Consider the following 17,018-nt stretch of genomic DNA (forward strand, 5'->3'; position numbering starts at 1 on the left):
AACTCCACTACTGAAAGTGTAGTCCTTAGAGCAGCAACAGTGGCATCATCTGGAAATTTTCTAGAAGAACAGAATCTCAGACCCCACCACAGTCTGCATTTTAACAAGCTCCCCAGTGAAATTAAAGTTTAAAAAGGGCTTATAGAAAAGATTTATTTTCATTAAAAATCTCCTTGCTCAAAAGAATTCCCAAAGCGAAAGAGGATATCTGATCTAATATTAACCCAAGATGTTACTAGAAAAATCATGTTCCTTTGCTTGAAAACAAAGTCTTGAATTACTCAACTCCCAAGCCCTCTTGTTCATACTTCCTTCTTGGTCCTAACCCATTTCTTATACCGATTAATATATCTTACATATATCAATGGAAATTAATTATTAAAACCACCTCCTATCACAATCCACCCAAATTAGGCTACAAATAAATCTCCCTTTGGTCTGAAATTTAACGTCAATTCTGTTTCACTTTCACCCAAGATTTTCAGAAGTAGTTGGCATATCCTGTTAGATATGATCCTCTACCATATCCTGTTATCTGCATATCCTGTTAGAGTGGTCCTCAATCCTTTTGATACTAGGGATTGTTTTCATGGAAAACAATTTTTCCACAGACCCTGGTGTGAGGGGGTAGTTTAGGGATGATTCGAGTGCATTACATTTATTGTGTACTTTATTTCTATTGTTATTACATTATAATATGTAATGAAATAATGGTACAACTCATCTTAATACATTATCAGTGGAAGCCCTAAGCTTGTTTTCCTGCAATCAGATCCCATCTGGGGGTGATGGGAGGCAGTAACACCCAAAGTGTGTTGCTTATGTCTAATCTACTCCATAATTTTGTTTTGGTTGCCATCACTACAGAAAACCCTGCTTCACAAAGACAGGATGTTGGAAATGGAAGCAGGCTTTTCAGTGCTTTTGCGGCAATCTCAGGATATTCCAGCTTGACTTTAATCTAGAATGTATGAAGAGATTTGAAGTTATCTCAAACATACTTTTAAGGCCACCATCATTTGTGATCTTAAGCAGTTGATTCTCATCTAGCACGCATAAAGTTGATTCACCTGGCTAATTCACAAATGGATTGCAGATCCATTCCTTCCCAGGTTGGGGGTCGTTTGTGGTTGAGAAGTAATGGTTACATTCTTTTGAAAGCTGAGATAGGTGATCATGCATAAGCTTGGAGAAAGGTGGTTCTGGCTCAGTCTCTTCCAAATCTTTGCTAATGAAAATCCCAATGTTCACCCATCTCCATAATTCCAGTTTGGTTTTGAATGCAGCCACTTTACTTTATCTGCTGACTTGAATACAGCTGTCATTCTCTCCAGAAGTGACAGATTGACAGACTGTGAGTTTGTTGAACAGGTAGAGTATGTCACACAAGTAAGCAAGTTTTGTGACCCATTCTGTGTCACTGAGATGTGCTGCTGCCAGAGGTGACTGTATTTCTAAAAGAATCCCTGGAGTAGCTCTCAGAACTCCAAAACTCTGGCCAATGATTCACCTTTACTTCTGCGTGTAAGAGAAGACGTGTGTCTGCATCCATCTCCTCACAGAGCTGCTTAAAGAGATGAGAGTGAAGGGCCTTACTAGTCATGGGCAAGTAACCCAATGGCTCTTAAGTCTTAATCTCTTCCTTAACGTGGGTGATACTTTTTGTTTGCAGTTTTTTTTGGCCGAGGACGGGTTTGAACTCGTCACCTCCGGTATATGTGGCTGGTGCCCTACTACTTTGAGCCACAGGCACCTCCCATGGGTGAGACTTTTGATCACATTCTGCAAGATGTTTAGTTCACGTGACTTTTTTCAGCCAGCTGGCATTGCTCTATGCATGACACAACGTACAGACTCACATTCAGAAGAGACCTCCTTGACCTGAGCAGCAATCCAGGCATGGCAGCACTCCATCCATGCATGTATACTGATACAAAATGACCAGTTAAGTTTTCCTGACTGATACGTAATCATCCAAAGACTTTAATAGTTCTGAAGCTATAGTTTGGTTGGCAACAAAAGTACACAAAACATCTTCCTGAAAAATACATCACACAAAATACAAGTGTTGTTGCTGTGCTGTCAACATCAGTAGACTTGTCAACCCGGATTGTGTACCTCAGTGACACACTAATCTTTTCTAACAACTGTGCCACAATATCCTTTGCTATTTCATCAGTTCATCTAGTTATAGTGCTAGCCAAAGGAACACGTGCCACCTTTTACTTTATTTATTTATCTATTTATTTTGAGACAGAGTCTCATTATGTTGCCCTTGGTAGTGCTATGGTGTCACAGCTCACAGCAACCTCAAACTCTTGGGCTTAAGTGATTCTCTTGCCTCACCCTCCTGAGTAGCTGGGACTACAGGCACCTGTCACAACACCCCATTGTTGTAGTTGTCATTGTTGTTTAGCAGACCTGGGCCAGGTTTGAACCCGCCAGCCCCAGTGTATGCGGCCAGCACCCTAACCACTGAGCTACGGGAGCCAAGCCCCACCTTTTAAACTGCACCCACTCCTAAAAGTTCACAGCATATGTCCTTAGAAGCAGGCAGGATTAACTCTTCACCAACAGTAAGGGGCTTCTTAGCTTTAATAATGCAGTTAGCCGCTAAGAATGATGCTCTCAGTGCAGACACATTTGATGAAGTGGTAGCCTTCAATAATTCTCTATTCTTCGTATTCACATTTTTTGTCCTTTGAAAACTCCTCCTTTTAATGCACAGTGTTTGGGGTCTCCAAGTGGTGAAGCAGTTTTGAAGATTTCGTGGTTTCTTTGGATAGCTAGTCACCATATATTACACAAAGCAGCTTTGGACAATGTGAATCATCTGTTGCAATGAACTCCTAATTTAAGTAGGACTCTTCGAATTTTCTTTTAAATGCAGCTTTCATTTTGTTGGCAATCTTAGAGTCTTCTGCTGTCTCATCTGGTCTTTCCTCCTTTTCAAAGTAGCTTTCCAGGGATTTTTTTTAGAGATAGAGTTTTACTTTATCACCCTCGGTACAGTGCCATGGCGTCACACAGCTCACAGCAACCTCCAATTCCTGGGCTTAGGTGATTCTCTTGCCTCAGCCTCCTGAGTAGCTGGGACTACAGGTGCCCACCACAATGCCCAGCTATTTTTTTTGTTGTAGTTGTTATTGTTGTTTGGCAGGCCTGGGCTGGGTTCGAACTCATTAGCTCCAGTGTATGTGGCCAGTGCCCTCGCTGCTGAGCTACTGGCGCTGAGCCACTTAGGCTCAAATTCTTGATCTACAACTTACTAGTCATGGGCAAGTAACCCAATGGCTCTGAAGTCTTTTTTTTTTTTTTTTTTTAGAGACAGAGTCTCACTGTACTGCCCTTGGTAGAGTGCCGTGGCGTCACACGGCTCACAGCAACCTCTAACTCTTGGGCTTACGCAATTCTCTTGCCTCAGCCTCCCTAGTAGCTGGGACTACAGGCGCCCGCCACAACGCCCGGCTATTTTTTTTTTTTTGTTGTTGTTGTTGCAGTTTGGCTGGGGCCGGGTTTGAACCCGCCACCCTCGGCATATATGGGGCTGGCGCCCTACTCACTGAGCCACAGGCGCCGCCCGGCTCTTAAGTCTTAATCTCTTCATTTAAAACATAAAACTCCTGTTGAGTACATATAGGTATATAACAGTTCCTCGCACATACATAGTAATTATGTAATAAGTTTTAGATACTTCCATCATCATCATTTCTTGCTCATCAAAACCTTCTAGTGATTCCTCTTGGAGAAACCCAGAGTTTACCACAAAAAAAAAAAAAAAGAAGAAGAAGAAAAAAAAATCTGAAGACTAAAACACAAACTCCTTAATAAGATTTTTGAATCTCATCTGGCTTTAACTTCCCTTTTTCAGCTCTGTTTTCACATCCCACAAAAGCTGCCTGTTGTCTAGTATCAGAAAAATCCTCTATTGGTCCCTAAAAATTCACCAGAATTTTCATACTTCAAAGTCTTTGCTAACATTGTTGCCTCTGTTTGCTCTATTTGTTGTCTTTCATTTCTGTCTCTTGAGATTTTAGTCATTCTTTTTTCAAAATTCAGCTAGCATGTTTTCTTGCCTTTCATGAAACGTTTCTAGACCTATCTCATGCAATATTAACTACTGTGTCTTAGGTTCTGGATAATTTTGCTTATACTTTCTTATATCAGATTTTATTATTTGGCTATTATATTATCCTCAACTTCTTTTATTTATTTATTTATTTATTATTATTTTTTTTTTTTGTACAGACAGAGTCTCACTTTATGGCCCTCGGTAGAGTGCCATGGCATCACACAGCTCACAGCAACCTCCAGCTCCTGGGCTTAAGCGATTCTCTTGCCTCAGCCTCCCGAGTAGCTGGGACTACAGGCGCCCACCACAACGCCTGGCTATTTTTTGGTTGCAGTTCAGCCGGGGCCAGGTTTGAACCCGCCACCCTCGGTATATGGGGCCGGCGCCTTACCGACTGAGCCACAGGCACCGCCCCATTATCCTCAACTTCTTAAGGACAAAAACCAGATTATTTTTCTCTGTAACTCACTCATTATCTGAGTTAACTAGGTACTTCCCTAATCATCCTAGGTAATGGCCTTCAAACATAGTAAATGCTCAATAAACGTTCACTGAAATGAGTGTACGTTTTGGAACTCTGAATCCGTTTTCTGTTTACAGACATATAAACTTAGAAACCAAATTTGGAGCTAGAACACAAGTTAAGACAGTCTTACTATAATTAACTTTTACTACTATGAGTAAAATGGAAAATTAATGTGGACAATATAAAACAATACAAAATAACATCTAGTTCTTTCTTCCTCTCTATAATAATTAAAATATTAAAAAGCAAAAGAGGGGTGGTGTCTGTGGCTCAATGAGTAGAGCGCTGGCCCCACATACTAAGGGCAGTGGGTTTGAATCCAGGCCCAGACAAACTGCAACAACAAAAAAAATAGCTAGGTGTTGTGGTGGACTCCTGTAGTCCCAGCTACTCAGGAGGCTGAGGCAAGAGAATCGCCTAAGCCCAGGAGCTGGAGGTTACTGTGAGCTGTGATGCCAAGCACTCTACCGAGAGCGATAAAAAATGAGACTCTCGGGCAGCGCCTGTGGCTCAGTGAGTAGGGCGCCAGCCCCATATGCCGAGGGTGGCGGGTTCAAACCCAGCCCCGGCCAAACTGCAACCAAAAAATAGCCGGGCGTTGTGGCGGGCGCCTGTAGTCCCAGCTGCTCGGGAGGCTGAGGCAAGAGAATCGCGTAAGCCCAAGAGTTAAGAGGTTGCTGTGAGCCGTGTGACGCCACGGCACTCTACCTGAGGGCGGTACAGTGAGACTCTGTCTCTACAAAAAAAAAAAAAAAAAAAAAAAAAATGAGACTCTCCTCGTAAATCTAGGAAGAAGATTTATGTCAATGTCTGAAAAAGAGGTTGGAACAGATCAGGCTTTGGGGCAATAACATCTTAGTAGTGTAATTTATAAATACCCGTAAGATACACAGATTTTTCTAGTCAATAGCAGCCTAGAGCATATTGTATACTTTCCTCCATACTACTCAGATCATTTACCTTGTCATCTCACTCAGTGTGCCTACCACTTTTGAAGAACATCCTTCATCCATTTAGTAAACTTTCACTGAGCACTGAATCTACCTTGGCACACGATCCTGAATACAGCAAAAAACAAAATAACATTTAAAAACCTGGGTGGTGCCTGTGGCTCAAGGAGTAGGGCGCTGGCCCCATATACTGGAGGTGGTAGGTTCAGACCCTGCCCCGGCCAAAAACTGAAAAAAAAAAAAAAAAATTTAAAAACCTAACTAGTTTGAGAAAATAGGTCAGATGCCATGGCTTGCACCTGTAATCCTAGCACTCTTTGGAGGCTGAAGCACAAGGACTGCTTGAGTTGACTCAGGAATTCAAGACCAGCATGAGCAAAAGCGAGACCCCATCTCTACTAAAAATACAAAAAAATAGCTGGGGCCTTGTGGCAGGCCTATAGCCCCAGCTATGTGGGAGGCTGAGGCAGGAGGATCAATTGAGCCTAGGAGCTAGAGGTTGCTGTGAGCTAGCCTGATGTGACACCGTACTCTAACCGGGGTGACAGAGTGAGACTCTCATCTCCAAACAACAACAAAAACAACCTAGGCTCGGTGCGCGTAGCACCGTGGTTATGGCGCTGGCCACATATACCAGAGCTAGTGGGTTCAAACCCAGCCCAGGCTTGCCAAACAATGACAACTACAACCAAAAAATAGCTGGGCGTTGTGGCAGGCGCCTATAGCCCCAGCTACTTGGGAGGCTGAGGCAAGAGAATTGCTTAAGTTCAAGAGTTTGAGGTTGCTATGAGCTGTGATGCCACAGCACTCTACTGAGAGCAACAAAGTGAGACTCTGTCTCAAAACAACAACAAAACAACCTAACTAGTTTGAGAAAATAAAGTCAGGTCTCTACTGACAATAAGAAATTATGAATAAGCCGCCCGTTATTCCCCAGGCACCCATTTGGTCACCGTCATTGTGGGTGCTTTTTTTTTTAAAATCATGTATTTACAAACTGAACCTTAGAAGAAAAATATGTGGGGTTGGTAAGAAATGAATATAAACTCACCACTATCCAGCCCACATCTCCTTTATACTACAACATAGCAAAGAAATAGAGAAAAAGGTAGTATTGGTAAACTACTTCATGTTCTCTGAGAATTTCAACATTTGGATTGCACCGCAAGCTAAAAAATGTCACTCAGAAAACAATAAACTAAAGGTAGTCAAATCTCATTTGACTCAACAATTATTTCTTCAATGCTTAATATGATCTCCACACTCAAGTCCAAGGAAGATAAAGGGGATCTCTCTAACAATTACTAGTCAAGTCATTTCTCTAAGCTTTAATTATCTATAGAATAAAGATTAAAAACACCTACCTTCAATAAAGGTACATGAAAATCTAGCTCTGTGTTTTATTAAATTCTAAACTCCCAGATTTGGTCTTCTTATCTTCCTACTAGGCCAGGCATGACCTAAGGTTCTGGAAACATGCATACAGGTATCTTTCAAAATGACGTTCACTTTTGAAATTAGGCAACCACAGCAATAATGAAAAGAAGAAAACATAATAAACATTTACATTTTTAAGGCAGACTTCATTTTGCCTGGATTGCTTTAATAGTGTCTTACTTGGCCTTTAAATTATTTTCCATCCTATGATCCTCTCCATCCCTGTAGGCTTTTCACAAATTATATCTGACCATTTACACCTTTGGTTAAAATCCTTCAGTGGCTTCTCTTTGCCCTTATACTAAAAACCAAAGGCGTGAGGCCGTGTGCTATATAGTCCATGCCTACCTCTCCAGTTCATCGTTTATCATGTTCTCTTACTCCACGTGCTTTCCACAACAGCCTTCTTTCAGCTCCTCAAACCTGCCAGGTTACCCTCCCGCACAGGTCTTCTATATGTGCCATTCCTTTCCTCGAAACCAGTGGTTGTCAATCTTCCTAATGTCTCCTAATGCTGCGACCTTTTAATACAGTTCCTCATATTGTGGTGACGCCCAACCATAAAATTATTTTTGTTGCTACCTCATAACTGTAATTTTGCTACAGTAATGAATCATAATGTAAATATCTGATATGCAGGATGTATTTTCATTGTTACAAAGGGGTCACGACCTACAGGTTGAGAACTGCTGCTCTAAAGTTTGTCCTCCTTCAAATTTCTCTCTGAGATAGGGTATTTTGGAACCCCAGATGAGATTAGGTATGCTTATTATACACTATAACAGCACCAGGTACCATCCCTTTGTAACTCTTCTCACGGCTGTAATTTTACATTAATTGGGACAGCATCTGAGTGATGTCTTCCTTTCTATATTATAAACTCAAGATACAGAGTACATATGTTTTTGTTCACTCTTATACTCTCAACATCTATTATTACTTTCAAAGCAGGGGCTTAGTAAATGTATGCAAATGAAAAAATAAATGATGTTTACATGTTTACATTTTGGTAGTCCTATTATTAGTTTTGTTTTGTTTTGTTTGCGACGACACAGGGTGGTATCATCATATATCTATGCCACCTCAAACTCTGGAGCTCAAGAAATTCCACCTGTCTCAGCCTCTCTTGTAGCTGCAACTACCACCACATTTGGCTATTTTCTGTTGTTGTTGTTGTTTTTTTTTTTTTTTTTAGACAGAGTCTCATTTTGTCATCCTCAAGTAGAGTACCGTGACGTCATAGCTCACAGCAACCTCAAACTCTTGGGCTCAAGCAATTCTCTCGCCTCAGCCTCCCAAGTAGCTGGGACTACAGGCGCCTGCCACAGTGCCTGGTCTCGAACCTGTGAGCTCAGGCAATCACTGCCTCCACTTCCCAGAGTGCTGGGATTATAGGCATAAGCCACGGCACCCAGCACCCAAGCCCGTCTTGAACTCCTGGGCTCAAGTGATCCTCTTGCCTTGGCCTCTCAGAGTGTTAGGATTACACGTATGAGCCACTGCACCTAGCCAGCATTCTCATATTTTGGTTTTAGCCTTAAGTCTATCTGTATTCTTGAATGTGTCATCAATATAGGCAGTCCTTGAGTTACAAATGAATGTACAGTTCTATACATTTGTTCTTAAGTTGAATTTGTAAGTAAGTTGGAACAGGTACATCTACCTGTAATAGCCTCTATTCATAAATGCAAGTTGTACATCAGTCCAATTTTTATAACTTGGGGACTTACTGTTATGGCCTCTGTTTTTAAGTGTAAGTTGTGCATAAGTCTGATGTCTATAACTCAGAGATTGCTTATAATTAAGGATCTCTGGGAGTCTCTATTGAGAGAAACTCTGTGATAAATAGAAGTATTATTTTATAATGTAAACAATTATCACCTAATTACTCCTGTATGAAATCTGAGGACTTCCTAAAAACCTATGTGTTTACTTTTGCCGTAAGTGTAAGTGTTAAGTAGAAAGCTTTGTATGCCAGCACTTCCAGCAGCCTCACTTTGGGGGAAATATTTAACTTTTCTTGGCTTCAACCTCCTCATCTGAAAAATGGGGCTTTATTTTTCAGAGTTGTTCTGTGGATTAAATGAAATGATACATATATAATGCTCCTAGTATATTGATTGGCACACTTTACACACTTAGTGGAGCATGGTAGTGCATACCTGTAATTCTAGGACTCTGGGAGGCTGAGGCAGGAAGATTGCTTAGAGTCAGGAGTTTGAGACCAGCCTGAGCAAATAGAGTGCTAGGATTACAGGAGTCAGCTATCACACCCATCTCTACTAGAAATAGAAAAATTAGCCAGCCTTCATGATGCATGCCTGTAGTCCCAGCTACTACTCGGAAGGCTGAGGCAGGAAGACTGCTTGAGTCCAAAAGTTTGAGGTTGCTGTGAGCCACAGCACTCTAGCCTGGGAGATAGAGCAAGACCCTGTCTCAAAAAAACAAAACAAAACAAAACAAATCCCAAAAAACAAAACAAAGAAACCCTTTGCCAATCTCTTAACATAAACAAATTCAATAAATATATAGTTTCCATTATATAACATCTCCCCAGCTTCTCTGCTACAATTGCTTCTTTTGCAACATACAAACCACAAAAGACCCAAATGGATTCACAGCTACCTTAGTACTATGGATCACTAGGAAAATTTTACATATATATATATATATACTAAACATAAAGCCCTAGAATTTAGAGGGTTTTTTTATTTTTTAAATTAATAAAATGAAAGAAAAGGGTAAAATACCATATTCATGAGTTCTATCCATTTCTGATGGAGCTTTGCTCAGAACAACATCATACCTTTTGTGCCAATTATTATTATTTTTTAATTTTTTTTATTTTTTGGGGGATTCATTGTTGTGCTAATTATTAAGAGCATCAGAAAGAGATAGTGGGGTGGCGCCTGTGGCTCAGTCGGTAAGGCGCCGGCCCCATATACGGAGGGTGGCAGGTTCAAACCCGGCCCCGGCCAAACTGCAACCAAAAAATAGCCGGGCGTTGTGGCGGGCGCCTGTAGTCCCAGCTACTCGGGAGGCTGAGGCAAGAGAATCGCTTAAGCCCAGGAGTTGGAGGTTGCTGTGAGCTGTGTGAGGCCACGGCACTCTACCGAGGGCCATAAAGTGAGACTCTGTCTCTACAAAAAAAAAAAAAAAAGAAAGAGATAGTGAGGTCATCCAACTCAAATTTCTGTAAATCCTAGAAGTAAACCTGCCATGTAGAGAACATTACATAGAGCTTCCATCCTCACTCTGCTCAATCATCTCTAAGTTCCTCAGTGGTAGTGTCTTTTGGGGTGGGGATCGGGGGGCACTAGGGTAGAGAGGGGATTAGTCTCTAAGGCACTATAAATTGATAGCTGATGATAAACAGAGCCAAAATCAGCTCCTCTGCCCTACTGATGATGTGGGCTTTCCTGTAAACGAACAGTTGTCAGTACATTACTGCTAGAGTTTTTTCTACAAATTAAAGCCAGATGGATGAAATGCTACTAAAACAAAGTTATGAAGCAAAACAGAGCAACATTCCTTCCTCTTCTTCCCCTAAAAAATGTTTAAGAAAAATCCCTCTGATTAAATTAATGGTTGCTTCTTGCATTAAATTAACCAATAGCATAAAGTTGTAAAATTCCTTACTTCTTAGCTATTCTTAAACATGAATTATTCTAAATATAAATAAACCTCTGTAAACTGTACTGAGACTTAAATGTGACCACCACAAATTCTTTGTTATAGAAAATCTGTCATAGGGCGGCACCTGTGGCTCAGTGAGTAGGGCACCAGCCCCATATACCGAAGGTGGTGGGTTCAAACCCAGCACCAGCCAAACTGCAACAAAAACAAAAAATAGCCGGGCTTTGTGGCGGGCGCCTGTAGTCCCAGCTACTCGGGAGGCTGAGGCTAGTGAATCCCCTAAGCCAAAGAGCTGGAGGTTGCTGTGAGCTGTGACGCCACGGCTACCAAGGGTGACAAAGTGAGACTCTGTCTCTAAAAAAAAAAGGCGGTGCCTGTGGCTCAAAGGAGTAGGGCACCAGCCTCATATGCCTGAGGTGGTGGTTTCAAACCCAGCCCCAGCCAAAAACTGCAAAAAAAGAAGGAAAGAAAATCTGTCATAAAACAAATGTTATATTTTTGTCATAAAAATATTTTTATAAATTTTTTTTGTTCATGTTTTTTAAATTTCTTTTTTCTGAAACAGAGTTTTACTTTGTTGCCTTTGCTAGAGTGCTGTGGAGTTACAGCTCACAGCAACCTCAAACTCTTGGACTCAAGTGATCCTCTCACCTCAGCCTCCCAAGTAGCCGGGACTACAGGAAACTGTCACAATGCCCGGCTATTTTTAGAGATGGGGTCTCACTCTTGCTCAGGCTGGTCTTGAACTTCTGAGCTCAGGCAATCCTCCCGCCTCAACCTCCCATAGTGCTAGGATTATAATGTGAGCCACTTTGCCTGGCCTTGTTCTTGTTTTTTCCAAAAAATAAAACAGCTGCCTTTTTTTTTTAGAATCACAAAAGAAATGGATAATAAAAGCTTCAGATAATATGAAAAGGTGTAAGGAAAAAAATTACTGTTGAATTTTCATATTATACATTATGACCTAATTTCTAGAACACTAATTTAGCTTAGGTCTACATCAGTAGTTCTCACTCAGGCAACTCCCTCCCCTTCCAACATTTGGCACTGCCAAAGGGGACATTTTTGGTTGCCACAAACAGAGGGGGCATTTAGTGGGTAGAGGTCAGGGATGCTGCAAAGCACCCTACAATGCACAGCTCCAACAAGGTATTAGCTTTTCCAAAATGTCAATAGCACAAAGATTAAAAAGTCCTGGTCTGCCTTTCCACATAGCCAGATTATTGTACTAGTTTGTACAACTCTCTAACTCTTGTCTCTTCCTTTTTTCCTAATAGCACCTTATCTGCTTTCAATTTCCATTCTAGCCAAGACTGTAATGTGTTTACTGTTTTTTCTCCCTGAACATCATTCTAACTTTGGGCTTTTGGTCATGCCATTCCATGCCAAGAATATTCTTTACTCTTTATCAATTTGAACTCTTCCCATTTTCTAAATCTTTAAGATTTACTTCTTCAAGAAGACTTTCCCATTTTCCTGGCCTACAAACATCTTTCTTTCCTAAATTCATTATCTGTGTAATCAAATACATACTAACTTGTAACATTATCCAAACTTTCCTGTTAAGCATTCTTATCTTTCCAATAACACCAGAACTCTCAAGACACATTTCTTTTTCTTTTAAGACAGGGTCTTACTCTGTTGCCAGGGATAGAGTACAGTGGCATCATCAAAATTCACTGCTGCCTCAAACTCCTGGGCTTAAGTCATTTTCCTGCTTCAGCCTCCCAAGGAGCTAGGAGGCAGGTGCATGCCACAACAGGCTAATTGTTCTATTTTTTTTTTTTGTAGAGAGGCTCAGGCTGGTCTCAGACTCTTGGCCTCAAGCAATCTTCCTGGCTCAGCTTCCCAAAGTGCTAAGATTAGGGACAGAAGCCACTGTGCCCACTGTGCCTCCATATTTCTACTTGGTGTTCTCATATATGTATCTCCAACTTATTCTATTCAAAACAGACTTATTTATCATCCTCCTTCAAATCTGCCTCCCAAAGGATTTTCCCTTTCTTAAATGGTGAAATCCAATCATTCTTTATACCCTCCCCCACACCCAATCAATTTCCAAGTCTCATTGGTTGTACCTTCCAAATATTTCTTGAATTTCTACCTCTAAAGCATCTTTCAAATTTACCTTCTTTTTTTTTTTTTTTTGAGACAGAGCCTCAAGCTGTCGCCCTGGGTAGAGTGCTGTGGCGTCACAGCTCACAGCAACCTCCAACTCCTGGGCTTAAGCAATTCTCTTGCCTCAGCCTCCCAAGTAGCTGAGACCACAGGCGCCTGCCACAACGCCCGGCTATTTTTTTGGTTGCAGCTGTCATTGCTGTTTGGCGGGCCAGGGCTGGATTCAAACCCGCCAGCTCAGGTGTATGTGGCTGGTGCCCTAGCCGCTTGAGCCACAGACATCAAGCCTCACATTTACCTACTTCTTTCCTACTTTACTGTTACCATTTATTCTAGGTTACCTTCATCGCTAAAATCACTATTTTCACTCGTCAGCCCCCTCCATTCCATTTCTCATACAGTAGCCAAAAGAGGATACTCCTTGAATCCATGCATGCTGTCCCCACTCATCCTAAGTCAAAGTACCCCTTTACTATCTGATGATCTCTAAAACAGTATTGTGTATATAAGTACCCAATTACTACAGTGCTTATTAGAGCAATTTTCAAAAGGCTGGTTTACAACTTCATCCAAAACTTCTGTTAAGTCTTACCCTAGGAATAATTGATAAATCTACATACGTATTTGCCTCTTAAAAAAAAAAAAGTCTCATGGGGTGACATTTATAAATATCCAAGTAAGTGTTCATTGAAGTCCACTTAGGCTAGTGTGTTTTCCCAAGTTATTAAAAATAAGACTGACAAAACTTCTGCCTCATAACAATGCCAGACTTTTGTAAAGATTCAAATATAAAGTTAATACTTTTCTATGAGAGGTCATTTTGGGCAGAGCTTTAATTTAGGCATTTATGGTGTATCAGATTGGCTATTCCATGTTAAAACTTTAAAGAAAAAAAAGCAGAAAAGAATTGCTCATCTTTCCTGTCAACTTTTTCCTATGCCTAGTACTATCAACCCTGAGGCATTCCAAGAAAGGAAACGATTTTCCAATTCATTCTTATTCTTTTCCAAATACACGTAATCTATCATGAAAAAAAAAAGACATCTTTTTTTAGCTGTCCTATTTTTATTCTCTTCCTTACTAATTCTTTCCCATTTTCAACACTATCTCTAATTATTGATCTTTATCACTGTAGTCAAAGTTGCTTATTCCTGCCATTGCTCCAAATCCCTTCTGGAACAGCTTCTACTGAAAATTAGAACTCAATTTCTCACTTAATCATATCTAAAACTTCTTCCCACTAACCCAAAATCTAACGGACAAAACCAATGTGGGGGAAAAAAAAAGAGAGGCAAATTTGACCTTTAAGCCTTAAACATATCAAAGTGTAGTACTGTTAAGAGTACTTTAAAGAAAGATAGGAAACCTGATGGGTACTACCTAGAAATAGGATACATATTTCTTTCCTGTGCTTTTTATACAGGTTGAAATTATTATTAAAAAGTGGTGGGGCAGCGCCTGTGGCTCAGTGAGTAGAGCGCTGGTCCCATATACCAAGTGTGTTGGGTTCAAACCCTGGCCCGGCCAAGCTGCAAGAAAAAAAATAGCCGGGAGTTGTGGCGGGCACCTGTAGTCCTAGCTACTCGGGAGGCTGAGGCAAGAGAATCGCCTAAGCCCAAGAGCTGGAGGTTGCTGTGAGCTGTGACGCCACAGCACTCTACTGAGGGAGTGAGACTCTGTCCTTTAAAAAAAAAAAAAGTGACTATATGCTATCAATGCAACTAGTTTATCACTTGAGAAGACTTGCAGCCAGAGAAGACAAAAGAATCACTCATTATTAAGACAACTATAAGAATATGAAATAGAAATTAAATAACTAGAGTAGTGTCTCATCCATTTAATTTCATTAGAGGCCTCAAAAACAATCTTAAAATGGTTGCAAACTGGTAAGAGGAATTTGGATGGAAAGAAATAGTTCTGGAAGAATTGATAGGTAAATTTCCTAAGACAGAATCATGCATCATATTAATTTAAACACTAATATCTGCTCTATGTAAAAAGCTAAAGAAGCCAAATTAGGAGAAATAAGTATTTTAAGCTGTGAAGAAAAAAAATAAGAAAATGTGTTAGTAATGATGTATTAAAATACTATTTACGGGTCGCGCTTGTGGCTCAAGGGAGTAGGGCGCCGGCTCCGTATACCGGAGGTGGCGGGTTCAAACCTGGCCCTGGCCAAAAAAATTAAAAATAAAGAACACTTAACCCTTACCTCAAAAAAAAAAAAAAAATACTATTTATTATTTGACACCACAGGCCTATTAGGGGCAATATGAAGAAATTTCTAAAAGCAACTTGCTTTATAACTTCAAAACAAAGTCTACGAATGAAAGACAACAGTTGATAAAGGCCAACTCTTCTAAGTCAAAGATCATACGGTGGGATGGTCTCCCAGACCTGGCTCATTAACAAGGGACAAAAGATGGAATTTCTTTAGATGTCAGCGGGCAAAATGACTTGGCATTGCATCACACACTTAAAATCCAATAGGGTCTCTTCTATGCCAACAGAGTACTGTGTAGTCAAAGCATACCTTGATGGGGTTGGCCAGTGAAATGGACAGAAAAACCATTATTTATCTTTCATTTCCTGAACTCCTTATAAACATGCACGATAACATACTTAGGATCCCCATTACAGGTACTGAAAAAAACTCAGATTTGTCCTTTTCACTCCCTCCCTTTGTATAGGTGCTTGCACCTCAGCACCAAGCCTTGGGGTTGTCTTCTCAAATCATCAGTGTCCAGAGGGAAATTCACTCAGAGAGAAAGGCAACGTGGGTTAGGAAATCTGTTCCCAAAATAGAAATCAGTATGAAAAATACCGATCCTACCCTCACATATGACAAAAACAAAGCAACCCCCCTTCACCCAAAAACTTGCCCTACCATTATGAACACCATACAAGCTCTGATCAAAGGTGCTTCTCTATCATCCTTTCGGGAAGAGAACACCTGGGACGCGTTTTCGGCCCCCTGAGCCCTTAGCCCCGGGCCAAACCAGGCCCCTGGACTGACAGCAGGGGCTGGCCGGACCTGGGCACCGACAGGAAAGACGGTAATATGGCCGAATTCCGCTCCCATGAAGGGTAAAAGTAAAGTAGGGCCAGGGTAACACCGTTTAGGTTGCAGCCAAACCCTCCGAACTGAGGAAAGATAGGTAGGACGGGGCAGAAGGGTAGGCGGGAGAAGGAGCTGGGCCTAGGCCGCACCAGGCCGCGGAGTGGCCATACGCTGCTTCCCGACCCAGGCTGCAGCCAAGACTCAAAAAGGGAGTTATCATCACCTGGACGGGTTCCTGCAGCACCGTCATTCTTGAGGCTCAGGTCCACTTTCTGCAATGCCTCAGGCCCCCCCCGTAGCGGCTCTGGCCCAGCCAGCCCCGGCTCATTTAAACTCACCAGCGACCGTTACCGGGGGATGGGGGAGGCCGAGCAATTGCCGAGCACCTCCGAGCGGGACACGGAAATACACGAAGTAGAGAGAGCCGATCGAAAGCCAGACGGAAAAGCCCGAAGGTGGACGGAAATACCCGAGATGAATCGGTGGAGGAGGAGACAGTTACCGGAAATTATCGAGGACTAACGGAAATGACCGAGTCTGACCTACGCGTAGGTTCCTCTTTTGAGCCACGCCTTCAATCAAGCACGCCACGCCCAATCGGCTAGCGTAAGCAGGGCCACGCCCAATCGCAACTAGCAGGCTGGGCGTGGCGTCCGAGAGCTGGCGGGGTGCGCTACGTGGCGGGGGTGCTTTCTCTTTCTTTCTTTCTTTTTTTTTTTTTTTTAAGACAGATCTCAGTCTGTAGTCCGGGTAGAGTGTCCTGACATTTTAGCTCACAGCAACCTCAAACTCTTGGTCTCAAGGGGATCTTCTTGCTTCAGCATTCCCGAGTAGGTGGGACTACAGGCGCCCGCCAGAACGCACCTGGAGTGCTAGTTTTTCCATTTTTAAGGGAGACGAGGGTCTCTTGCTCGGTCTGGTCTCGAACTCCTGAGCTGAAACAATCCAGTTCCCTTGGCCTCCCTGACTGCTAGGATTACAGGCATGAGCCACCGCTCCCGGACTCAGCCCTGTGGACTAATTGGTGTGCGGTGGATTAAGCAAAGGGTAAAACACCAGAATTTGGAGCTGACTTTAATGAATCAAGAAGTGTTTGTTCGTTGAGTTAGATTCTTCATCCATATCAGAAGTACCTACTCAGGGCTGTGTGGAAAATTGAAGGAAATTTGGAAGGATTGCCAGGCTCCCCAGAAATAGGTGGCCACTGTCCTCGAGGAGATT

The 17,018-nt window shown here is 41.9% G+C and overlaps 1 protein-coding gene across 7 annotated transcripts in view; it reads right to left on the minus strand.

The window, feature by feature from the left end:
* CDC27 (cell division cycle 27) overlaps positions 1 to 16,187 on the minus strand; it is a 90,595-nt gene extending 74,408 nt beyond the window's left edge. For 3 of the 7 annotated variants that reach the window (XM_053568282.1, XM_053568281.1, XM_053568279.1), the window contains exon 1: positions 16,021 to 16,187. In XM_053568282.1, coding sequence (XP_053424257.1) covers positions 16,021 to 16,047 — 27 coding nt within the window. In that variant the 5' untranslated portion in view covers positions 16,048 to 16,187. The remainder of the gene's footprint in view (positions 1 to 16,020) is intronic. The other 4 variants (XM_053568280.1, XM_053568283.1, XM_053568285.1 and 1 more) reach the window with 2 other exon arrangements.
* Positions 16,188 to 17,018: the final 831 nt, after the last annotated feature.

The sequence above is a fragment of the Nycticebus coucang genome, chromosome 18, assembly GCF_027406575.1.
Source record: "Nycticebus coucang isolate mNycCou1 chromosome 18, mNycCou1.pri, whole genome shotgun sequence".
Lineage (NCBI taxonomy): Eukaryota > Metazoa > Chordata > Mammalia > Primates > Lorisidae > Nycticebus > Nycticebus coucang.